This window comes from Hippopotamus amphibius, chromosome 7 (genome assembly GCF_030028045.1).
Source record: "Hippopotamus amphibius kiboko isolate mHipAmp2 chromosome 7, mHipAmp2.hap2, whole genome shotgun sequence".
In the NCBI taxonomy this organism is placed as follows: Eukaryota; Metazoa; Chordata; class Mammalia; order Artiodactyla; family Hippopotamidae; genus Hippopotamus; species Hippopotamus amphibius.
Genome location: NC_080192.1, coordinates 137950371 through 137978078, shown reverse-complemented (window position 1 = coordinate 137978078; position 27708 = coordinate 137950371). Strand labels below are relative to the sequence as shown.

Genomic DNA, 27708 nt, shown 5'->3' with positions numbered 1-27708 from the left:
CTTTGTCATTTTATGCCTACTAAATTTCACTAAATTTCTAAAAGGTAAATGTTATGGATGTAGTCAATAGCAATTTATTTTCCTTCGAAAAAGAGGTAGGTGAAATGAAGTTCCCTTTCCTCCCGCTATTGAAAGATTTAATTCATTTTTATTGAATGTCTTTGGTGCACTAAGTATAACAGTTATTAGATCAAACAAAATAGTAGTAGAACTGCTACTAGTAGTAGAACTGGGCACAAGGAAGGAGAGAGGAGTATAACTTATCTCAGTATTTTATAAATGTAAAAATATCACATCATATTTTAATTATACGAAAATGCACAATTTTTAAAAAATTCAAAGCACTAATTTTTCAAACTTTTGTTTTTGTGAACTTCATCTAAACCTTGATTTAAGAAATAACAGGCGGCTTCCTAGGTGGCGCAGTGGTTAAGAATCCGCCTGCCAATGCAGGGAACACGGGTTCGAACCCTGCTCCAGGAAGATCCCACATGCCGTGAAGCAACTAAGCCCGTGCGCCACAACTATTGAGCCTGCGCTCTAGAGCCCGTGAGCCACAACTACTGAGCCCATGTGCTGCAACTACTGAAACCCACGCACCTAGAGCCTGTGTTCCGCAACAAGAGAAGCCACGGCAATGAGGAGCCCGCGTACCACAATGAAGAGTAGCCCCCACTCACAGCTAAAAGAAAGCCCACGCACAGCAAAGAAGACCCAATACAGCCAATAAATAAATAAATAAATAAATAAATAAATAAGTTTATTTAAAAAGAAATGATAGGGGCTTCCCTGGTGGTGCAGTGGTTAAGAATCTGCCTGCAGGGTACACGGGTTCGACCCCTGGGCTGGGAAGATCCCACATGCCACAGAGCAACAAAGCCCGTGTGCCTCAACTACTGAGCCCACAGGTCGCAACTACTGAAGCCCGTGCTCCACAACAAAAGAAGCCACCACAATAAGAAACTGGTGCACCGCAATGAAGAGCAGCCCCCGCTTGCCACAACTAGAGAAAGCCTGTGTGCAGCAACAAAGACCCAATGCAGCCAAAAATAAAAATAAATAAATAATAAAATAAATCTTAAAAAAAAATAAAATCATGGCAAACAATTATCTGTTATCATTTGAAAGAGGAAAGTGGCTCTTATAATCACCACCAGCACCAAAACATAATAAGCTCATAATAGAATAAAGCTTTATTCATTTCACATTTGTGATTTCTAAAAAATGCTATACTATTTGATTTCTCTCCCTATATATAAAATTACCAGATACCTCAGAGCATTAAGGTGAAAACTGGATGAAACTGGGTAATTAAACTGATAAAGACTCATCTGATTTCAGTTCAGCTGCTGAAAATTGACACGCATTTAATCAAAAAGTTCCTCAAGAGCAACACAGAATTACAAAGAATGCTTAAAAGAAGAATAAATTAAACACAACTAAATCTTTTAGGCTAATTGTATTATTCACAGCAAGCACTTGATGCCTCATTATTTTCTTAGCTTAACTTTCCCCTCTTTCCTAATCCCTTTGGATGCATTCTTACAAAGATACCAGCCTATCGCGAGAAAGCTAGAATTTCTCAATTGTCAGTTTTATGCCATTAATTGCAGGTAAATAACATCCTAAGATACTCAACGGATGTCCAACTTCTTCAGTATATGATTAACCTTGCCTTGTGTACTTCAAAAGAGACTTCTGGGAACCGGTTTCCCACTGCTACAAAGAAGGGGAATGAGAAAAGACAAGCTCTGAAAATCCACACTGAGGTCACACGACAGCCTGACATTTAGTGACCTGCTTCACATACCATTTTGGTCTTTTCCTTATTTCAAGAATCATGTGGGTGGGGGAGAGGGTCTACCCAGAAGTTAGCCAGCTTCTTGACATGTTACACTCAGGATCAACGACAGGACATTTCCACGGTTCTCCATTCTCAAGGCATGAGACTGAGAAGTCTATTCATAATCTCTCACTTTTTTTTATAAAGCATGTCACAGTTTATAAAATGCTCCTGCATACATGATGATACTTTATCTTCCTAACAACTGTGAAACAAGCACCTTGCTGGCAAAATATCAGCTCAGGTTTTCCTCAACGACTATTTGATAGCTTACCTCAATGCGGAAATGATTTTCGTTACTGCGCTCTGTACTATATCCTTGGGCGAGATGTCAAGAGGGCCAACGGCCACCTCTAGCAGCTGCTGAATCATTCTTAGAGGCTGACCGTCTAAACACATGGCCACGGCTTGATCGTGAATTTTCCCTTTTTCTGACCGAGACAGATCATAGAGGTAACTGTATTTCTGCAGCGTTTCCTGCAAACATATGGAATTCAACATGTAACTATCAACTAGGAATTACATGTCTACATGGATAGAGTGAAATATACTTAGAAGCTCTCGAACCAAATACACTCAAACCACAAACACCACAAGGAGGAATATGTAGGGGTCATTAAGAGCTTGGTCTCCAGGGCCACCCAGGCTTGAGCGCAATCCTTGCTTTAATTAGTAAGCTGTTGTGATCTCAAATGTCCAGTATCTATGAAATGAGGATGAGAGGACAAACAGTTTTTGTGAGCAGAGGGTGTCACAGACATCCCACAGTATAAAAACCAGTCCTGTAGCACAATGTTAGGCATAAAGTAATCCTCATCAAGGGCAAATTTCTTTATTATTATCACTGTGCTATAACCACATAACAGTTATAACCTATTAAGCATCAACTATGTAAACCCAGGTATTGTACCTATGCCATTAAATTTAATGTTTATAATTATCCCACAAGGAGGTTTTTAATTAGCTCCGCTTTATCAAAAGGGAAACTGAAGACCAAAGATGTTAAGTAATGTGTCTAAAGTCACAGAGCCAGCCATAAATGGAGCTTAATTCTACTTTCCCCACCGAGCTCTCTCGCTCCACACTGTCTGCCCCTCTTTGCTAATACTGTACAAATATGACAACAAATAATTTAAGAAATAGGACACAAGCTACCATTGTTCAACACACCAAACGCGGCCACTTGATGTTAATAACACTTTTAACTTTCACAAGTAATTCTCAATATAACTGCTTTGTCTTTCAAAACAGCCATGTGAAAATCTAAACATTAACTGGACATTTGATGATATCGAAGAATAACTATTAACTTTTTTATTGGTAACGCTGTAGCGGTTAAGTTTAAATATATCTTTTAGAAATAGATATGGAAGGATTTGTGGATAAAATGAAAAGATGATGAGGTTTTCCTGTAAAATAATCTACAGGAGCATATAAGGGGAGGGAGGGGGAGGCGTGAAATAAGATTGGTCACGTTCTGATAACTGTGGAAGCTGGGAGTTAGGCATGTGAGATTTCATTTTACTATTCTCCCCACTGTTTTTTAAACTTTTTATTTAAAAAAAAATGCCTGTGAGTTAGGCAGGGCAATTACTAGCATCCCTACTGAGACAAGAGGAAACTGAGGCCCCAGTGGCCTGTAACTGAAATTGCACTAACCTTCTTGAGCATATAAGATGTTGTTTCACACAGTATATATAAAGAGGTTAAAATCACGGCCTGAACTTAAAAGGGACAAACATATGAGGCTGAAGTTATTTTCAGCATTTGCTTTGAAAGGTGTCTTAACAAAATCATAAAATGTTCAATTTAGGAACCAGAAGAGGCTCCTATTATAGACCATCCACGGTCTAACTGAACATTTGCAAGTAGCTATTTGGTACCTGTAAATCTAGCTGAAGCAAATAGCTGATTTTGTTAACAGCCCTCTCATACACTACTCTAGGCACTAAAAGACAATACTTATTCCAAGGAGAATAATGGCAATTCTATAGATTTGAATATAAAATATTTGGTTAGAAAAATAAATACATATTTAAAAAATTTTATACTAGTAAGTATAAATCACTTTTTAGCTGAAGATTCAAATTTTACCCTAGTTCTTCTAATTATTGATTACAGAACTGTAAAGGTCAACAGCATAAAAATCAAGATTGGTAGAGCCAATCTGCTCCCTGCAAAGCCTTCTATACTGCTCATACCTTTATTTAATAATATTCCTTAGATAGCCTAACAGGTGCTGAAAAGTACAGAATGAGATAAAATTTCTATCAGATTTTTGAATTCTTCCCATTATCTTTTGTATGAGGGGCTTACATTTATGTGTCTCATACATATTTCGAAGTCTTCCATTTGTCCATTATGTGGACTCCTCTCCACTGACTGATCTTTCTAGTTGGAAATATTTTTTACAAGCCAAGAATACAATTCGATAAACTTGTAAGGTTTAAGAAAAATAAAAGAGGAGGTTAGTGGCCACTTATTGCTTCATTCACCATAGCATTAATGGGCAAACAAAATATTTTTTTTATAAACCTAAACACTGTTTTCACCTAGATGAAAATCATTTATTTATTGCTTTGTCAACTTTTAAGTTATAGAAATGAGTATCAAAATTCCCACGACTGTGACAATAGAGAAGAATAGCTCCACAGGCTACAGAGGGTTTCCGCATGTAGTCCCAACACCCTGGTCCCCAAACCTCATCATGGCAGGGGCTCCTGACTTTCATGAGGGTGCTTTTTGAGACACCATTGAGGGTCTCAACTAGAAACCAACTAGGAACAACTTTATTAGCCAAAAAAGTCATCATATCAATAATGAAGTTATATTGGAAAAGGCAACATAAAAAAAGGATAAGTACATAAAATTAAAAAAAAACATGTTGAATCAAGCATGAATGGCTATTTCTGAATTTTTCAGAAAATTACAGGGAAAAAAAAAAATCTATCATCATTCAATTGGAAAGCAAAACACCTACCAGCTAGAAGAGAGCTTAAGAACCATAGTCGTTGTCATTTCTCAGCTTTAGTGACCACTCCCTCACCCAGGCACTCATCCTGGGTTCAACTCAGGCCCCCCTTCTCCCAACCCTCTCACCTCCTCACCTCCTTCCTCCCCAAGTTATCAGTCGTGTTAAGTGGCCTAAAATCCTTTTTAAAGAAGTAAAAACTGACAATCAAAAGACAATGAAGAGGTTAAAGGATAAAGGTTTGAGGACCATTTTCAGAAATATCTGCAAGATGTGGGGGCAGAATAAATTAGGAGTCTGGGATTCACATATACACCCTGCTATGTATAAAATAAACAACAAAGACCTACTGTATAGCACAGGGAACTGTATTCATAATATAATAACCTATAATGGAAATAACCTGTAATAACCTATAATGGAAAAGAATCTGAATATATATATACATATATAACTGAATCGCTTTGCTGTACACCTGAAACTAACACAACACTGTAAATTAAGTATACGTCAAATAAAAAAAATGGTTATTGAAAAAAAACCTGCAAGATTGAAAACCCTATCAAAACTAAGAATATAGCTTTAAAGGATAAATAAAAGAATACACTGATGGTATCTGAGTGAGTGAACACATGGAACAAGTCTGCATTTCATTACCTGCCCACTATTCTTCAGAGAAATGATGAAGCTATGTTTGAAGGTTTCCAGGTGAGCCAGTGACTTCTCCAGATGATTCAAGGCATCTGCGTAGGTCATCTTAGAATCACTGGCTTCTTGAATGTCCTCTTCTGAATTTCTTTTCCTTGGCTTCTCAATAAAATGTCTGACTGTCTTAATAGCCTTTCCAGTCATTTCTTTACGTGCTTCCACAGATAGCTTTAACAACAACAACAACAACAAAAAAAGAAAGAATTGAACAAAGGTGAGACAAATCACCCTACATTATTACACATGGCATATTTAAAAAGTATTAACGTGGTAGAGAGAACAAAAGTAAAATTTTAATACAGACAACTTTAGTGAATAGGACTTTTGCTATACTGGTTTTTCTTCCATGAATAAAACAAAAATAGGGAGGTACCATTTGCACTATTAAATGAGTAAATATAGTTTTTTTTAAATACTAATACCCCAAAGCAGGTGGTGTCATGATGAAACTAATATTCAAAAGATTACTGGTTACAGTGAAAAAATGAGGAGTCATTTCTACAACCAATTTTGATCACTTACTATAAGGAAATAATTCAAAAGAAGAAAACAATATAGGAATGAAGATTTTAACTGGAAAAGGAACATAAAAATAAAACTTCAAAAGCAATCTAATTGTCTGATAATAAGATAAATGGTAACTAGCTTATGATAAATTACTAGAATACTATGCAGCCATTACAATTAGAATTATAAAAAACAGTAGCCATTTGGAAAATGGTTATCATAAAATGTTCAATTTTAGGAATCAGAAATCATAGAACTATGTAGACCATGCTCACATTAAAATCTGAACTATACCTGTGTATGTGGTTGAATACGCACTCACACACACACACATACACACACAATTAGTGACCATTAGGTTAAAGGGTTGGGATCATGAGCAAGTCTGATCTTCTCAACGTCACAGATTTTCTATACTGACGTCGCAGTCACTAATTTACTCACCGACTGCTTACTGAATTCTGATATGTGACAGCCACCGTGATAGGTATGCAAGGGTTGTATTTTTCTAATATTTAAAATGTTCAGTTCACTGGGCCTCTAGAATACAAAATTAAGTTTCAGCGTCGCCCGTTTTGATGGCTGCACCACATACCTCTGAGCCATTCTGGGGCCTTTTCAGGTCCTGCTGACCTGTGCTGCTCTGAACCCTGGATTTTAGTCTCCCGGCAACTACTCAAGCACATTTTTACTAGAGCCTTAAAAGGACTTTGTGTTGATTTAAAACAACAGGTAGGAACTGTGCTAAAACATTAATACTAGATATTCCTAAGTGGAAGAACTAGAACCGATGTCCCTTTTTTTATAGCTTTGTTCCTCTAAAATTTTCACAATGTACAATTTCCAACATTAGAAAAAGTATGCCTATAAAGTGCTTTTGTCAATAAACAAATTTTCCTACCCACATCCCAGTTCTTTCACACCTCAATCTATCCCCTTAGAAATACTGTTCTTAGCTTACACAAGAACAACACTATATGACGTTGCATTAAAATTTACAAAGCATGTTTGCTTAGCTTGATCCTCACAGCAACTCGAATGGGGATAAGGCGGAAGTTATTATCTCCATCTGCAGACACAGAAAGACACAAAGAGGGTGATTTGCTCAAGGCCACACAATCTACTGGCAGGGCTCAGACTGGAATAAGTTCTTCAATTACCTTTGATTCTACTTCTACTATAACACAGAAGTGCTTTGCAGTTGGAGCAAAATGTAAACAACAGTCCTCCCCTGTAAGTAACAAACACTGGAAAACAGCTACCAAGAAGGCTAACCACACCCTCTGTATATTACCATGTTTTTCTATTCTAATGTCTATCTCAGAGAGAGGTACTTCATCATTTCCATGCTTGCTTCTTCTCTCAGGCTATAGCTCCTACAGTGGGGTGACCATATCTTCTGCATCCTGTGTCATCACCAGCATCTTGCCTCATACCTGGTGTCTAGAAGGTAGTTGAGAAGCACTTGTGATGCACTTCATGGTGGTGGGAGGAGCTAAAGCTCCACTTGATGGGATTATTTTAGGAGTTTCTAAGATGCCCTGCAGAAGGGGGAAGTCAGCAAGGGTTATAGTTGAAGGAATTTTAGCAACAAAACAGGTCCCTGGGTTTCAGACAACTAAACTGTATCCCTCACTTTATACCTAGGGCAGTGGTCTCCAACTTCAGCACACCTTGCAATCCCCTGGAGAGCTGATTGTGACAGATTGCCAGGCTTGGATCCCAGAGTTTCTGATTCAGGAGGGTGTGTACAGGGCCCATGAATTTGCATTTCTAACAAATGCCTGGGGAATGTTGACAGTCCTAGTCTTAGGATCACACTTTGAGAAGCACTGACTAAGGGAAAAGAACCTCATAAAAGTGAAGTTTTGAGTAAGTTAACTAGCATCCTGAACTCCAGAGCTGTAAATTGACTTGAGGATAAACTTCAGTATATTTTGAAAATAAATAAATAAATAAAAACAGCAACAATAGATACAGAGCCCTAGGACAAAATGTTATCTTTCCTCTTTTCAAAATCAGTCACAGTCTGTCTCTGGTTATTCTGAAAAATATGCACAGGTGTCAATACAGGGCACCAGTGACCACACAAGGAGGCAAACCTCCCCCACCCGCCATTTCCCATCAGCTTCCTCCAAGTCATTCCACATAAAATTGATGTTCTATAATAGATATCTGGCATTTTCTTAATCCCATAAAGATACTGGTAAAAGGTATCCTTAGGAAAATATTATTTTCATTGCATTGTAACTGTTTGCTTTGCAAATGCAGCTTCAAAACAAGTTCTGAAGCCTCCATTCCTTACCTGATCCCTACCTCTCAGCACCTATGACATGAAACAAAATCAGAAGCTACCATTGACTGGCAAGTATTAGTTACATTATTATCTCTTCCCCTATGAATAAACTGTGAACCCCTTTCTGTGACTGAGAAATACAAGTTACTGGAGCTTGTGTTTAGTTAAACAGACCTCCCTACATCCCCCATGATGTGGATGGAAAGACCCCAGGGAGGTTGGGTGACATGTCTGGGTTCCTTATGAGAGTGAGAAGAGTAAAAGTCAGAACTCAGAGCCCGTGGGTACCAAGCCAGGGCTCCCTCTCGCTGTCCACCACACAGATGCCAGCAGTCACAGGCTCTGAAAGAGCGTGAATATAATCAAGGCTTCACAGCCCTACTAGGCCCTATGCTTTGCCCTTCATCTCCCCCACCTCTCTAACCCTGCCTCCTGCCTTTCTCCCCCTCTCAGCCCACTCCTGAGACACTGACCTCCCTGCAGGCCCACAGAGCCTCTCCACTCTTTGGTCCCTCTGCCTGGAATGCTCTTCTCCCAGGTATCCTCACGGCTCGTGCCTCTGCTCCCCTCAGGACTCGGCGCAAGCGTCACCTTATCCGAGGCTTCCCTGACCACTAAGAGCTGGCAAGCCCCCCGTCCTCAGTTGGCCTCATTCTCTGTACCTTGCATTATTTTTCCTTCACAACTGACATGCTGTGTTTCTACTTGCTTACAGTCACTGCCACTTCTATCTTCCCAGAACTCAGAGCGGTGGCTCATACACAACAAATGCGCTGAGTGTATAAAGGGATGAATGGATGAATGACAACACTTCAAAAGGACAGAATACAAAAGCAGAGCTGCAGGAGTGTGAAAGCTTATGATGTATGTATAACCACTAGTGAGCACATTTTAGTTCAGACAGAGCAGGGGTGGAAGGGGCCCGATAGAAAATGTTAGGCTTCGCAGGGCACATATGGTCTCCATTACATATTCTTTTGGCTGGATGACTGGTTGGCTGGCTAGTTTATACAATCCTTTAAGAAGATATAAAAACCAGTCTTAAGGTATCTGAGGAAACACTGTCATCCTTTCTCAAGCTTGCCTTTGCATGCCCTTCCAGAATCAGCTCAGGGTCCACTCCTTTGAGACACCATCCCTAACATCATCACCTCTGCTACGTGCTCCTTTTAAAGCTTATCCGTATCAAAGAACGCATCACACTGTGTTAAAATCGTCTGGTTACTTGTACATTTCCCTGAGTAAACAGTGTGATCCTTTAGGGTAGAAACTGTGCTTTTTAAATCTCTGTATCCCTAGCAGCTAATACAATGTCTAGCACATCGTAGACAAACAAAAAATGGCTGCTAAATTACTACACAATTCCGCTCAACATATGGGGGAAAAAGAACCTTTAAAAGTGCAATGAAATAACATGTTCTCGACATATCCTTAAGAAACTTGTGGTCCAGGATGTACCGAAAGGCTCCAATTTATCAGGGACCGCAATGTCCTGTTCCTGTAAGACGGCCCTACAAGACTAAAATTGCAAAAACACATTATAAAGAACTTGAAAACCTCAGGACCAGATGTATGCCATCGGGACAATGCCAGGCGGTGGTGATCAGAAGCCCTGCAGGAAGAGGCACGAGGACATTAAACAGTGATGAGTTTGTTCACTGACATCCAGCTAGTAAAGGCGCTGTACTCTGCCTGGGGCAGGTATGGGTGACAGACACAAGTGGATCAGGTCCCAGCCCCTGTGTATGTCAGACTCTAGCTGGAAAGACAGAGAGGTAAGAGGCATACAAGGAAGCAGGGTCCTTACACAAGTGCGGGAGGGTAAACACAGCCTGCTGGGTAAACACAACCTATCTCTAAGGAGAGTCCGCGAGAGTGAGTAGACATGAGGACAGGAAGAGAAGAATTTCAAGAGGTCCCCAGGTTAATGGGGCGAGTGAGGACACTGGGGGTAAATCAGCGTGGCCCGGATGCAGCCCGCAAGTAAAGGCCCGTCAGAGCCTGCGGGAGGAAGAAGGTGTCCCGATATGAAGGGCCTGTGTGCTGGGAGACAGGACAGCTCTTCATTACCCTCCTGCCTGGGAAGCCCCGAAAGGAAGGAGTGTGCGCAGAAGAGTGACACAATCAGTGCTATCAATGTCATGATTGGCTTGACTCAAAATTCACCACGACAACTTTCCTTGTGTGCTGTACCTTAAGCCTGATAAATTTCACAGAGCAGATACTATTTTTTCTTTTTTAAAAATGAATATAGCGACTTTGAAGATAAGGCTGATATTTAGGAAATGGCAGGTGACTTAAAAGCCAGATGCTACCTACAGAGTCAGGTGGAAAAATCAGGGTTTACCTACTATTCACATTGCTCATAGTGACTCTGTAAAATAATGGGAAAGTCACAAGCAATATTATTTTACTTTTTTTTTTAACATCACAGTTAATTTCAAAGATTGAAAAAAATTTCTTTGACTAATAAAGGATAGATAGATATCCTTTCTTTTGGGTTACATTTAAAACCTCACCGTACTCTTCTTTCATTCTCCCTCCTCCTTTTCAAGCACAAACATTCCAACGCTTACCACATGCTAGGCCTGGTCTTGGCACAGGGGATACAAAAGGAAATTAAGACACAATCTCTACCTTTGAAGAACATACATCCTAATGGAAAAAACCAAACACAAAAGCAAGTATTTATAAAATGTGACAGAAGTGTAAACTAAGCATGTAGGTGCAAGAAAAAGCGCCTGTCTTAGAAAACCAAGTATGTCTTTACAAATGAGGTGGCACCTAAACCAGGACTTGAAGGATGAGCAAGCATTCCTGTGGAAGAACAGGGCGAGGTGAGTTTCAGCAGACAGTGCAGCATGGGGACTTTAAAAAAGCGTTTATAACTCTTCCAAAATATAGCAGAAGGAGGAACACTCCCAAACTCATTCTACAAGGCTACCATCACCCTAATACCAAAACCAGGCAAAGATGTCACAAAAAAAGAACATTACAGGCCAATATCACTGATGAATATAGATGCAAAAATCCTCAACAAAATACTAGCTAACAGAATCCAAAAGCACATTAAAAAGATCATACACCATGATGAAGTGGGGTTTATCCCTGGGATGCAAGGATTCTTCAACATACGCAAATCAATCAATGTGATACATCATATTAACAAATTGAAGGATAAAAACCATATGATCCTCTCCATAGATGTGGAAAAAGCTTTTGACAAAGTTCAATATCCATTTATGATAAAAAATCTCCAGAAAATGGGCATAGAAGGAAATTACCTACACATAATAAAAGCCATATAGGAGAAACCAAAAGCAAACATCGTTCGAAATGGTAAAAAACTGAAAGCATTCCCTCTAAGAACAGGAACAAAACAAGGGTGTCCACTCTCACCAGTATTATTCAATATAGTTTTGGAAGTTTTAGCCACAGCAATCAGAGAAGAAAATGAAATACAAGGAATCCAAGTTGGAAAAGAAGAAGAAAAATTGTCACTCTTTGCAGATGACATGACATTATACATAGAAAACCCTAAAGATTCTACCAGAAAACTGCTAGCACTAATCGATGAATTTAGTAAAGTAGCAGGATACAAAATTAATGCACAGAAATCTCTTGCATTCCTATACACTAACAACGAAAAAGCAGAAAGAGAAATTAAGGAACCTCTCCCATTTACCATTGCAACAAAAAGAATAAACTCCCTAGGAATAAACCTGCCTAAGGAGGCAAAAGACCTGTATGCAGAAAACTATAAGACACTGATGAAAGAAATCAAAGACGATACAAACAGATGGAGAGACATACCATGTTCCTGGATTGGAAGAATCAACATTGTGAAAATTACTATACTACCCAAAATAATTTACAGATTCAACACAATCCCTATCAAATTACCAATGGCATTTTTCACAGAACTAGAACAAGAAATCTTACGATTTGTATGGAAACGCAAAAGACCCCGAATAGCCAAAGCAATCTTGAGAAGGAAAGATGGAGTTGGTGGGATCAGGCTTCCTGACTTCAGGCTATACTACAAGGCTACAGTGATCAAGACAGTATGGTACTGACACAAAAACAGAAATATAGATCAATGGAACAGGATAGAAAGCCCAGAGACAAACTATGGTCAATTAATCTATGACAAAGGAGGCAAGGATATACAATGGAGAAAAGGCAGCCTCTTCAATAAGTGGTGTTGGGAAAACTGGACAGCTACATGTAAAAGAATGAAATTAGAATAATTCCTAACACCATACACAAAAATAAACTCAAAATGGATAAAAGACCTAAATGTAAGGCCAGACACTATAAAACTGCTAGAGGAAAACATAGGAAGAACACTCTTCGACATAAATAACAGCAAGATCTTTTTGATCCACCCCCTAGAATAATGGAAATAAAAACAAAAATAAATAAGTGGGACCTAATGAAACTTCAAAGCTTCTGCACAGCAAAGGAAACTATAAGCAAGACGAAAAGACAATCCTCAGAACGGGAAAAAATATTTGCCAATGAATCAACAGACAAAGGATTAATCTCCAAAATATATAAACAGTTCATCCAGCTCAATATTAAAAAAATAAACAACCCAATCAAAAAATGGGCAGAAGACCTAAATAGGCATTTCTCCAAAGAAGACATACGATGGCCAAGAGGCAAATGAAAAGCTGCTCAACGTCACTAATTATTAGAGAAATGCAAATCAAAACGACAATGAGGTATCACCTCACACTGGTTAGAATGGGCATCATCAAAAAGAGGGAGAGGACTCAAATCAATAAAATTAGAAATGAAACAGGAGAAGTTACAATGGAGAAATAAAAAGCACCATAAGAGATTACTACAAGCAACTATATGCCAATAAAATGGACATCCTGGATGAAATGGACAGATTCTTAGAAAAGTACAACCTTCCAAGACTGAATCAGGAAGACATAGAAAATATGAACAGACCAACCACAAGTAATGAAATAGAAACTGTGATTAAAAATCTCCCAACAAACAAAAGTCCAGGACCAGATGGATTCACAGGTGAATTTTATCAAACATTTAGAGAAGAGCTAATACCTGTCCTTCTCAAACTCTTCCAAAACCCTGCAGAGGAAGGAACAATCCCAAACTCATTTTATGAAGCCACCATCACCCTGATACCTAAACCAGACAAAGATACTACAAAAAAAGAAAACTACAGACCAATATCACTGATGAATTTCGATGCAAAAATCCTCAACAAAATACTAGCCAACAGAATCCAACAACACATTAAAAGGATCATACACCATGATCAAGTGGGGTTTATCCCTGGAATGCAAGGATTCTTCAATATATGTAAATCAATCAATGTGATACACCACATTAACAAACTGAAGGATAAAAACCACATGATCATCTCAATAGATGCAGAAAAAGCTTTTGACAAAATTCAACACCCATTTATGATAAAAATTCTCCAGAAGGTGGACATAGAGGGAACCTACCTCAACATAATAGAATGGGCATCACCAGAAAATCTACAAACAGTAAATGCTGGAGAGGGTGTGGAGAAAAAGGAACGCTCTTGCATTGCTGGTGGGAATGTAAACTGATATGGCCACTATGGAAAACAGTATGGAGGTTCCTTGCAAAACTAAAAATAGAACTACTATATGACCCAGCAATCCCACTACTGGGCATATACCCAGAGAACACCATCATTCAAAAAGACACATGCACTCCAATGTTCATTGCAGCACTATTTACAATAGCCAGGACATGGAAGCAACCAAAATGTCCATCAACAGATGAATGGAGAAAGAAGATGTGGTACATACACACAATGGAATATTACTCAGCTGTAAAAAGCAATGAAACTGGGACATTTGTAGAGACATGGATGGACCTAGAGACTGTCATACAGAGTGAAGTGAGTCAGAAAGAGAAAAACAAATATTGTATATGAACACATATATGTGGACTATAGAAAAATGGTACAAATCAACCGGTTTGCAAGGCAGAAATAGAGACACAGATGTAGAGAACAAACATATGGACACCAAGTGGGGACAGCGGGGAGGGTTGGTGGGGGGAATGAATTGGGAGATTGGGATACCAAATTGTACACTCTAAATATATGCAGTTTATTGTATGTTTAAAAAAAAAAAGTAACAGCTCCTGTAAAAGTAGAAAAAAAAAAAGAAGGAAAAGGAACAACCCAGTTAAAAAAATGTTTTCATCTAAAATGTGATAGAAATGAACTTATTTACAAAGCAGAAACAGACTCACAGACTTTGAAAACAAACTTATGATTACCAAAGGGGAAAGGTAGGGGAGGGATAAATTAGGAGGTTGGGATTGATATATACATACTACTATGTATAAACTAGATAACCAATAAGGACCTACTGTGTAGCACAGGGAACTCTACTCAATATTCTGTAATAATCTATATGGGAAAAGAATCTGAAAAAGAATGGATATATGTATATGTATAACTGAATCACATTACTGTACACCTAAAACTAACACAACATTGTAAATCAACTATACCCCAATATAAAACAATTAAAAAAAAAGAAGAAGGAAGCAGTTTGGGATTTAAATGATAAACATAAAATCACCAAAAGACACGCACCTGCCGTCCTGTGCTGGCTGCCCAAGTCACATGCACGGAGCCAGTGCTTGTCAGGTGACCGAGAAGCTTCCAAACATTTCTGCCCAAGACCCATAGTAAGAAACACACTGTATATCAAAACTCAATATCACAATATACATGCATGGATATCTGTGCATATATTAAAAGCCAACCAAAGTTTCATGAAACAATATAACCTCTACTGTGGTGAGGTACAATCTGGTATTTTCTGATACTAATCCACCATCTAGAATTCTTTCCTGTTTGTTGGTTTTACTGCTGATCACAGCACTCTAATTACAGGACCCACTAAAGAATTGTAACTCATAGTTTGTAAAACACCTGCAAATCTGCTCCAGCGATGACAGGACGACTTGCAGGGGCCAGCAAAGGTTGGAGCTACCAATGAGGTATCAAATTATCGAAGTTAGATTTAACTGACTTCAATAAAAAAGAAATCCCTTTATGCTCTACCAACAGCATAATGTTCATCTCTCCCTGCTGACGCTGAATGTTATAGATATGCCTTATTTCTGTGTCTGCCTTCCTTCCTAGATTATGAGATCCATCAGAGCAGGACCTGCATCTTATTCAATTTTTCATTCCCAGTGCTTAGTGTAACATTTGAAGCACTGTTTTAAATTGTAAATAGAGAATATTATGAAATAGTACCTTAAACGTTAGCCAACAGAAAATGAAACTGACAAGTTTTGAAAAATTTGCTTTAATATAGTTAATGAGATATTCAAACACAAAAATAAGAATGCAAGTTTTGTCACACTGAATTGCATACTTAACAACAAAATCAACATTACAATTTTGCTCTTCTGCTTTAACTATCAATTGTTCATGTAATAAAAATGAATGATGCAGGACACAGAGGCCACTTTATCTTTGCCTTTTACTTTGTACAATGACCACAGTAATATTATTCTTCTTCAGTAAAGTGAAAATGGCCCTATCTTTTTCACTATTCACTTTCAGCAGTGACATAAGCTAATACATCCCTACGTTTCTCAACAGCTTGAAGGTCACCTTTATCTTAGCGGAGAGGGCCATGAAGAGTGTTCGAAAGGAGATGGAAAGTTCCTGCAATCACTAATGAAGGCTACTGTCTGCTGTGGCTATGAAAGCGCTCATTCACATTTTCCATTTAAACGTCTTTTCCTATCATATGTGTGCATGGGATACACAACACAAATTGTTGTTATTAAGAGCATTTTAAGTAGATCTACTGAAATTATATCACAACCAAGTGTAAATATGAAAATCCAGATCTTATCCCAACATTCACAACTACTTAGGATCATTCAAACCCAACCTGAACTGCTGCTAGATGTTTAAAAATTAAGCTGAAAGGAACTCAAATGTCATTTTTTTGGTCTTCTAGGTAAGAGTAAAACAGAAAGAGGGGTAAAGAAAAGTAGAAGGGGAACTGACTAGCACTGAGTACCGACACCAAGATGCTTATACTTCCTATTTTATTTAATCCTCACAAGTGTTATTCAAGGTGTGTGTTCCAGACAGGGTGCTTGTCTCCCTTACGCCCACTCAACATCTTGTCTCGCAGGAGCTGACCGTGCAGTGGGTGTGGGACTGACTCAGGGCTGCTCACGGCTAGTCCTGATAGACCATTCACAGGGATCTCATACCTTTCTCCACAGTGGTTAGCTCAGGTACTCCGAGCTGAAGGTAAACAGTACCGGGCATATCAAGAGCCAAGCAATCGGTTTGGGGTGATCTAACCAGTGAAAAGCTCTGGCTTCCTGCTTGGTGCTTTCACGGAGCTCTCTCACCCCATCTGATGATGTGGATTAGGAAGCGATGTAGCCCATTACCGCCAGTCAGCACACTGAAGCAAAGAGCCTGAGGGTGCAGCTGACACCACAGAGAGCAGAGAAAAGAGATGGAGAGAAACTGGCCCCTCGATCGACACCCACTGCTGAATCAGCCAACCCTGAAATCAGCCCCGCCTCTGGGCCTTTGAGTTACATGAGCCAGGAAATTTCCTGCTCAGTTAAACTAATTTAATCGGATTTTCATTTGTGTCCAAAAACATTCTAAAATTAATCTATATTTATATAGTAGTAATTACTGTTCCCCATGATAGAGAGGAGAAACTCAGAAGATAGTTTCCCCCCGGCCAAGCTTGATGGGACTCAGGAAGGTCTCACTATAAACCTGTCTCTTTATCCATCAGCATGATACCATGAGAAGAACTTCACAATGTGTCTAAGATTTGTCCAGATTTCATTCAATATGCTGAGAGGCCACAATATTAATGTAGAGAATTTCCCAGATTTTCCTGGGTCAATGTTACTGTAAAATTGTTTTACTCTGTTCTCCTCATGGAAATTTTATCATTTGATAAGTGGCATCCATCCCTAATAGTCTTCTACACATATGGGTGGCATGAAAAATCCCTCATCAGATGATGTACACTAGACAAAAAAACTGGTTATCCTATGGTTAAAGAACTTTGGTAGGTGATTCAGTGACCAAAAGGTTAGACAGTATCCTCAAAGGATGTTTGTAGAAATGCATCATGAAAACAGATATAGCACACATGCCTGCACTACAGTAATCACCACAAATCCAGTGCTGTCAGTGCCTCTCTGGTCCATCATACTCTTCCCCATAAAACACTGCAATGGCCTTCACACTGGAGCTTCCCTGTGTCCAAGATGGCATCTTCTGTTCCTTTCTCCAGTCATTACCAAGGTGACCTTGCTAAAGTAAGAATCTGACAATGTCGCTACCCAGCTTAAAATTTATGTCTAACTGATCCATGCTCAGGATAGTCTAAAACCTTTAGCCAGGTATACAAGAGTTTCCGTTCATTACCAGGCCCTCCCTTCTCTCTCTAGCCTCATCAGGACACTTCTACTTATATTGCATGTCTTGTAGTCAACTGAAGGTACTAGATTATTCCATGCCTTTACTAAAACTGCCGGATCTATCTGGAATGCTCCTCCTCTTCTAATCCTTCCCTCTGTGGTACTCATGACAAACACCCTCATGTATTAAGACTCGGCTCAAATACTACTTCTACTATGGGGCCTTTCCTTGCTGGTCCCATCAACTCAACTATTAACCATTTGTACCTTAAAGCTACCACAAGTCATCTATCACATCAATTATGAATCTTTCACTAATTTATTTGTCTACCACCTCCATCTGTGAAGATGTCAAGTAGGCAGAAACAACCAGCATCCTGAGATGCCTGCAATTAGACAGAGATCTTCCTTTAGGTACCAATACTTGAAAAGCTTTTAGTACCAGCTGAGAGAAGAGGGCATGGCTTCTCATTATAAACCCCTTTGCTGCATAGGATAGAGGAAGTACTCATAAAATGGCAATTAGAAAATAAACCCGCTTATAAGTTTAAAAACTACTTAAATGAGTGAGGGCTCATAGGATGAACAAAGAATGGAGGAGCAGAGGGAGCCCACATCACTGAAGATTTATGGCTGAACAACAAACAACTTAGAACTATGAAGTCAGCCAGAGAGAGAACAGCATTTCAGAAGGGAGGTGATTTTCAGGCTCCTTTTTCCTCTCTGCTTTTTTTTGTCCCCTCCATGTTAAAATACACTTTGGTATTTGCTGTACATTATTTTGAGATTGTTGATTTATTCCTCTGTCTTCCCCAAGACATCCACCCCCTGTGAATTTAGAGTCCGCAAGCTTCCCAGGAAGAAGCGTGTATTCCTTCCTGTGCTTTATTAATGGTGAGACCCACAAGGGCTGCAGCAACACACCATAGCTCAGAGCCCACCAGACTCCTCCTCAGAAGCAGAGGCGTTATCATCTATGATTGGACTGTGAACACGGCCTTTCGGCCAATTTTCAATTTGTCTCACTAAATTATTACCTTAGCCAATTTGAAATAATTTTCCAAGTACAAAGAGAGAATGAGTTTTCAGCTTGCCAATCAAGCCAATAATCATGATCCCCCCCAGATGGGCTTTTGCAGCCAAATCTCTCAGGCGAGGGAGGCTATGGAAAGCAAGATTTGAGGAACAGGCCTACACGTGAATCCTGACTTGGTTACTTCTAGCTCCTAAGAGACTGGGGCGGTTATTTAACTTCCTTGAGCCTTAATTTTCTTGTCTGTTAAAGCGGTGATAAAAGTGTTTACTTCACAGAGCTGGCAGGACAATTCAGACTAATATTACAAAAAATATAGTCTTCCTCTTCTTATAGTATCTTGCTTAAAGGCTGGATATGAAGAGGTAAATGGAGGAAAATGGCTAATCTACGCCTGTATTTAGGTGCAGCCTAGATGAGTGTGACAGACTTTTGGAAGGAAACATTAGTTCCCCTACTGCTATAGGGTGACACCGACAGACACCTAAGGGCTAATTCTTTGGCTTCTTCTACAGGTCACGATATTCAGAGTGAACGCCATGCACCCAATCCCTCTTTGAGGAAGCAGTCAGAAGGGCCTGTTAAAAACAGGTTGTCTGCTTGGCAACAAAGCTCTTCTGAATCTGACCACAGCTGATGGGTCCAGGGACTAGCCCTGCAGCTGAAGGCAGCCGTACAGAGGCTGGATGACGACCTGCGGAGCGGCTCAGGGCTCCATGCTACAGGGCTGCTCTACCCTGGATTGTGATATGCAACCAAAAAGGTTCCTCTCGTGGGAAATTTTAATGTGAGCACGCGTGTGTTTGTGTGTGAGTGTGTGTGGGGGCGGGGGGAGCAGGTTCACACCTTCATGTCATGACCCATCAGCTGCTTGGGAAGCCTTGCTCACAGAGGCGTTTCCTTCCGCTCATATTCTCAGTGTTGCCACCTTGTTAGTCCTACTATAATGACACAGTAACGGAAGTAACTAGAGTGTGGGGGTTCCTTACAGCCTGAAAGAACCAAACGATCACATAGTTGCGAAGCATGGAGCACATCCGGACCTCTGCCCTAGAAAGTCAACAACCACTGAGCCTGCCCCCACTGCTAAACCCATGTACAGTGCACGGTTCCATGCTGCACTATGCTTCCATTTACAGGAAAGATCTATGGAGTACAGGAAATCTGAAGCTGATCCCCAGGTCATGCCGGTTTATCCTTTCAAATGCTTTCCATATGGAGCCATTTCCAGGTTGCTGCCCCCACAGAACCACCTCAGTTCTTTCTTTCTAATGACTGTCCCCAAGCTGCCCTTCCAGCCTCCACATCTGTAATGCCATCAGTGTTAAGTCAGATTATTTAAAGTATAGGGAATGAGTGAAGTCTAAATGATCCTGTAAAATAGAGCTACAGCTTTTGAATAAACAGCATGTTTAGAACAAGGTTTCAGAATATGACAGAATGAGGTCCAAATCCTAGCTCCGCCACTTCTGTGCTGGTAGTCTAGGGTAAGTCTCGTAACTTCCCTGAGCATAAGCGTTCCATAAAAAAGGGCGGCATCACCCACGCCGCAGGGTTGTTACCAAGTTTATGAGTTGATGCCTGTACAGCCCCCAGCACATCCTGACACTCAGATGCTACTTCTCCTCCTCTACTCAAATCCCCCCTCTCCAACTCTTGCTGCCGTTCACAGCATTTATTCACTGGCTCGCTCACGCTCCACAGCACATTCAGACTCCACTGATGGTCTTTTGGGAATCACGCACCATCCATCTGGGTCAAACAAACTTTCCAGTTCACCAAAGATAAGACAGACATTTTCTGGGCTCATGAACATGCAAAATACTTAATTATGTCCTGAATTTTACCTATTTGTGTTACCCTTCTTCTCTTTTCAACTCCTAAAACAGAATAGTGTCATGCAATTAACATCACATTTGCCATCGGGAGACCTGGATGTGAAAATGGGATTGGACACTTACTGCTTATTAAACTTTGGACAATCATCCTTTAGGAATCTCACTTTCAGGCTAGAGATGATAATACTTATTTAATAACCACCCTCATGGGATATCTGTGAGTATCAAATGCCCTAATGTGTGGGGAAGTTATCACACTCAAAGTCAGGGTCCACTTTCACACTTCCTTGATTCCTTGCTCCGTTTATAAGAATGTTTGCCTTGTATTCCTAGATTGTAAGCCCACGGGAAGCAGGGACCATATCTCAAATGCCCTCTGGGTCTTGTATTCCTAGATTGTAAGCCCATTGGAAGCAGGCACCACATCTCAAATGCCCTCTGGGTCCTTGCCAGAGAACTAGCACAGGGTTTAATAAAAACAAAAGCAGCAGCAACAGTATTGACAATAGTAGCAAATATTTATTGTAACCTTTACTATGACCCATGCATGGTTCAAGTCACTATAGTGGTATTAAGTCATTTAGGCAAAGAATCCTAATATGTGGCTCATAATAAAGAAACTGCTGGATTGAAAAGGAAAAATTCTAATCTATATTTTATATGAGTATGTAAATCTGATTAAGGATTAAAAATAGGCATCTGGCAAGAGGATGAACTGATGGGATAAAATACAGGGAAAGCCAAGGCACTGGAGGGGAGATAGGTTTGTCCAAAGCGTGAAGATGCAAAGAACAGCAGACTTGTTAACACTGAGGCTTCATAAGTAGGGCTACGCTGACAACTGGGAGAGGAGTCCATCAGGATGCCCTTAACGGGCCAGCAGTCTTACTAAATTCCCTGTCTATCTTTCCACTCTCCTAAATGCCTGCTCTGTACCTTCTCCTCTCTCAAATCTCCAGCACTCCCTCCTTTACACTCACACTCAGCTGATTTCTTTGCCTCCTCTTTAACTGAGAAAATCGAAGCAGCCAGAAAAGAATGTCCACCATCTCCTTCTGCCGTATCTACCCACCTCCCTGCATCTGTGCCCATCGGCACCGCCTCCCTCTCAAGATCGACTGTGGAAAGTGACAGGGATCCTGCCCAAGGTCAACTGTTCCATCTGGGCTCTAGGTCCCATCCAATCTCACCGCTTACTTGAGAAAATTTCCCCTCCCCTGCCTATAGCATAATTTTTTTCATTCACTATTATGTTTTTTCCATTAATGAATAAAAATACTGTTATGTTTTTTAAAAATCGTAAAACTCTTTTTGTCAGTCTTTGTTGGGTCCTCCTCATCCTTGATTCTTAATACTGGAGAGCCCTGGGCCTTCATCCTCTATGCTCCTCTCTTTTACCTAACTTGCTCCCTTGGGAATCTCATCCAGCCACTGGTTTTGACGCTTCTCCACACTGACAAATCCCAGAAGGATTTCTGCAGCCCAGGCTTCTCTGTTGAACTCCAGAGTCATATATACAACTGCCTGTCAACAGCTCGACTTGGGTATTTAAAAGCCATATCAATCTTTGAAAAAAAGAATTCTTTATTTTAAAACAGTTATAGGCTGACAAGACATTGCTAAATGGTACAGAGAGGTCCCATGTAGCCATCACCCACCTTCTTCCAGTGGTGTACTCTTACAGAAAGTCACATCAATTTTAAAAGTCAAACAGCAGCAACAACTCCTGATCCTACCCCAAACGCTACTCCTTCCCAATCTTAACAAATGGCAACTCCACCTTTCCAGTTGTTCAGTCCAACAATCTTGACACCATCCTGAATTATTAACATTTTCTCACATCCCACATCAAATCCATCAGCAAATCCCTTTGGTCTATCTTCCAAATACATCCAGAATTTGACCACTTCTCACCACTGTCACTGCTACCACCCCCATCTTTGACTTAGAAAGCTGCAGCTGCCTTCTAAGCTGTCTTCTTGCTTCTCCCATTACCTCCCATGATATTTTCAATACGTCAGCAGAGTGATCCTGTGACAATGCCAGGTCCGATCACAACTCTCCAATGGGCCTCATTCATACGAGGCCCTGTCCAAGTTGCCCAGGTCCGATCACCTCACCTCCCACTGCTCCGTCTCTCATCCCACTGCAGTCACCTAGCCTCCTCACCCTCCCTCAAACAGGCCCCGCGTGCTCCCTGTCAGGACTTTCCACTTCCTAGTCCATCTTCCCTTCCATAAACAAACAGCTTGTTGCTGCCTTACTTCCTTAAGCTCTTTGCTCAAATATTACTTTCTCAGTGAGGTCTTCTCCAACCATATTATTTTAAATTGCAGCAGTCCTGCCGTCTTGCACTTCTGAGCCCTTCCAGGTTTATTTTCCTCTTGAACGTACTGCCATCTCACAAGTCTGAACTCAACCATTGTGTTTACTGTCCCATTTCCATCTCCCTGGTGCATGTTCCCTCAGCTCAGAGATGTTTGTCTAGACCGTTTAGTGCTACATACTCAGGGCTGAGAACAATTCCAGATACACAGCAGGCACGGATGGTGATTTTCCATTCTTGTATAACAAATCATCCCAATTTAGAGGCTTACAACATTGATTATTTCATAATTCCTATGAATCGTGAATCTGGTGTGGCTTAGCTAGGTGCCTCCGGATTTAGATCTCTCGAGGGGTTATAATCGAACCACTGGCCCGGACTGTGGTTTCACCTGACGACCTGGTTGGGTGGCAGGAGGAGGTGCACGTCCATGTTTACTCACACGGTTATCAGCAGCCTTGGTCTCCTGCCGCGTGGGGCTCTTCATAACAGGGCAGCTAGATTCCCCAGGAGCGAGAGATCCAAGGAGAGAGAGAGAGCACCCAAGACAGAAGCCACGAGCTTTTTATAACTTCGTTTTGTAAATGGCGCCCCATCTCTTGCCACACATATGCTGCTTGTTAGAAGTAAATTAACAAGCCCAGCCCACACTCCGGGGGAGGGGATTAGACAAGGGATTAAATACTGGAAGGTAGGGATCATGAAGAGCCCTCTTAGAGGCTGTCCTTCCCAGCACTCCATAAATATTTGGCCAGTGAATGAACAAATTAGCCCATGATGCATACCTGAAGAGATCTTGGGCTGAATGGGAAAACCAGACCGACTTCTCCGGAAACGTAAGGATTTTTTCTTTTAATAAATGGAAAAAGGGCAAGCAGGACAAATAATCAACTTTGGAAATGTAAAGACCATGTACAAGCTTTAACAGGAGAACTTTTCTTTTCCTTAGAGTTTTGTAACAGATCATTTTTCATAAGACTGACTATATTTTGCTTATTTATGAGTAAATCGTGGTACATCATATCACGTTTCAAAAACTGTATTCTCCATCCTTCAAGTGTTTTACCTGCTCCTTTTATTCTATGCTTTTGACAATCACACTGGGAAAACAATTCCTTTATAGATTGGCTCTTCTTCACTTATCTCCTAAGCGCCTGGCTTTTTGCTTTTTTGTCAAGATAGGATATGCTTATCAAACTAAACTCTTACCTTGGAAAATAAAAGAAAATCGTTCTTTAAAAGCAAAGGCATTCAAGAACAGGAATGGAAGGATAATGTTTACAACTATAATTATACACACAGGCTAGCTGAAGGTCAGATGAGAGCAGTATTTATTGCACATTTAAAAACCTTGAAAAAAGAAAAAAGAAAAACCTTGAAATAATTACTATTAGGTAGCATTATTAACAAACATATGCCTGGAACACAGAAGGCACTCAATAAATATTTATTGATTATCTCTTCCTCTGTACACACAGCATTTGTTAATATCCTTAATGGTACTCCTTATATTAGATTACAGTTCATTTGATACACACGCATACATTTGTCCCAATCAACTGTGAGCCTCACAAGGGCAAAGCCCGTGGCAGTCTTTTATTTGTTTACAGCACCTAGGATGATGGCACTGAAAAATGTGCTCACAGAAAGAATTCCTGAGTGCATCTGGAATGAATAAAACTCATTCAGTTCAGAATCAAAGGAGTCAAATGATGACTACACCAAAACCAGAGATAAATGAGCAAAGTACTTATTATGAGATTAGGAAAATAAATTTACAAGTTAACATTTAGTCATCTTGTAAAAATGAGTTAAATGTAATGTTCTGTAGTCAAGTTTAGTTTGATTATAAAATAGCAACAATAAACACAACAAAATTTGGGGGAAAAAAGGGTAGCACGTGAGTATGCCCCCACGTAAATACAACTGACTGATCCTGGACAAAGGAGCAAAGGCAACACAATGGAGCGAAGACAGTCTTTCTAACAAATGGTGCTGGAACAACCGGAAGTCCACATGCCAAAAAATCAATCTAAACACAGACCTACACCCTTTACAAAAAGTAACTCAAAATGGACCATATATTTAAATGTAAAACACAAAACTAAAAATTCCTAGAAGGTTACAGAGGAGAAAATCTAGGTGACCTTGAGTAGGGCTAAGAGTTTTTAGATATAACACCAAAGGCATAATCCACAGAAGAAATAACTGACAGTGGGACTTCATTAAAATTAAAAACTTTTGCTCTGCAAAACACAAGAAAGTGAGAGACTAGCTACAGACTGGAAGAAAATATTTGCAAAAGACACATCTGATAAAGTACTATTATATAAAACACACAAAGAACTCTTAAAACAACAACAACCCAATTAAAAAATGGGTCAAAGACCTTAAAAGACATCTCACCAAAGAATATATATTCAGATGGCAAATAAGCATATAAGAAGATGCTCGATATCATATATCCTCAGGGGAATGCAAATTAAAAGAACAATGAGTGAGATACCACTACATACCTATTAGAACGGCCAAAATCCAGAACCCTGACACCATCAAGTGCTGACACGAATGTGGTGCAACAACAACTCTCATTCACTGCTGGTGGGAATGTAAAATGGTACAACCATGTTGGAAGACAGTTTGGAAGTTTCTTACAAAATTAAACACACTCTTACCATATAATTGCACTCCTTGATTTCTATCCAAAGGAGTTGAAAACTTATATCCACATAAAAACCTGCACATTAATGTTTATAGAAGCTTTATTCATAATTGCCAAAACTTAGAAGTGATCGAGATGTCCCACAGTAGGTGAATGGATAAATAAACTGGTATATCTACACAATGGAATATTATTCAGCACTAAAAAGAAATGATCACAGCTTCCCTGGTGGCGCAGTGGTTAAGAATCCGGCTGCTAATTCAGGGGACATGGGTTCGAGCTCTGGTCTGGGAATATTCCACATGCCACGGAGCAACTAAGCCCATGTGCCACAACTACTGAAGCCTGCGTGCCTAGAGCCCGAGGTCCTCAACAAGAGAAGCCACCACAATAAGAAGCCCGCACACCACAACAAAGAGTAGCTCCCGTTCACCACCACTAGAGAAAGCCCATGCACAGCAATGAAGACCTAATGCAGCCAAAAAATAAAATAAATTAATTTTTAAAAAACAATCAAGCCATGAAAAGACATGGAGAACCTCAAATGAAAACTAATAAGTGAAAGAAGCCAATCCTAAATGGCTATGTAGTATATGACTATATGTAGCTATAGTTTATATAAATATATAGACTATATGACATTCCAAAAGGAAAAAATATGGACACAGTACAAGGATCAGTGGTTGCCAAGGGTCAGGGGTGGGCATGAATAGGCAGAGCACACAGAGGATTTTTAGGGCAATGAAAATACTGATAATACCATGATGGATAGACAATACATGTCACTGTACGTCTGTCTGTCCACACCTATAGAATGTACAACACTAAGAGTGAACCCTAAGGTAAACTATGGACTTTGGGTGTTAATGACATGTTACTGTAGACTTACCAATTATAAAAGAAATAATGTATCTTCTACTAAGGAATGCTGATGATGGTGGAGACTACTGAGAAACCTCTGTACCTTGCTCTCAATGTTGTTGTGAACCTAAAACTGCCCTAAAACAAACAGTCTTAAAAAACATATGAGAATGCCACTTTCCACCAGGAGTAGGAACTTCAGAAACAGTGTCTTCTGAGACACACGTGCATCTGATATATATCCTTTCAATTTAAAAATTTATGAAGATCAAAAGATCTTCCTTCATTGCTGTCATGTATACTCCAATACAATACACAAAGATCAATGTGGAGATAAATATATACCGGTAATCAGAAATAGAGGTGCATGTAATGTATTTGGCTTTAAAGTAAGTATGTTTTATCTTGAATAAACTAAAATCCATTTACTTACATATAAAAAAAAGAATGTATGTATTTAGCAATACATCAGCTTTGAGTTAAGTATTTTTCAATACTTTTTATCATTTTTCCACTTTAGTTTAAACTTTGGTCTTTTTATAAAACTTTATTATAAAGTCTTATAAAGTGTCTAAAACTTTATTATATATAAAAGTATAGGTATGCAGAATTATGGTCCCCAAAGATGCGTACACCCTAATCCCTGGGATGCGTGAACATGCTCCCGTACCTGGCAAAGGGACTCTGCAGATGCGATCAATGGTATAGTCCCTGTGCTGCGGAGATTATCCTGGATTATCCACACAGGCTCCCATCTCATCACATCAATCCTTCAAAGTGAGAGGCTTTCCTGGCTTCGGTCAGAGAGACATGTGTGAAGACAGAGAATCAGAGAGACACAATGTTGTTGGCTTTGAAGATGGAGGAAAGGGGCCAGGAGCCAAAGAAGGAAGACAGGCTCTCTCTCACCACTCGGTTCTGCAGCCTCCAGAGAGCAATACAGCCCTCCCTGCACCTGGACTTACTGAGACCTTTGTCGGACTTCTCACATACAGAAGTTTAAGACAATAAATTTGTATTATTTAAGTCTCTAGGTGAAGGGTAATTAGTTACAACTGCACTAGAAAACTAATACATGGAAGGTGATTTTTTTTTTCCTTTTTCTGGGGGTGGGGAAGGAACACATATAAATCGTGTCAAGGTGAAGGTGATTTTAATTGAAGCACATGAAATCCAGCTTATTTGAGGAATAAAGAAGAAATGAGGG

General features: G+C 39.9%; 1 protein-coding gene across 2 annotated transcripts in view; it reads right to left on the bottom strand.

Annotated features, from left to right (window-relative positions):
* NBAS (NBAS subunit of NRZ tethering complex) overlaps positions 1-27708 on the bottom strand; it is a 320076-nt gene that overhangs the window by 51515 nt on the left and 240853 nt on the right. For both annotated transcript variants that reach the window (XR_009054733.1, XM_057742162.1), the window contains exons 45-46: positions 5472-5690; positions 2118-2320 (exon numbers count right to left, since the gene is read on the bottom strand). Coding sequence is in view for 1 of the 2 variants with exons in the window: in XM_057742162.1 (XP_057598145.1) it covers positions 2118-2320; positions 5472-5690 (422 nt within the window). In the remaining variant the exon portion in view is untranslated. The remainder of the gene's footprint in view (positions 1-2117; positions 2321-5471; positions 5691-27708) is intronic.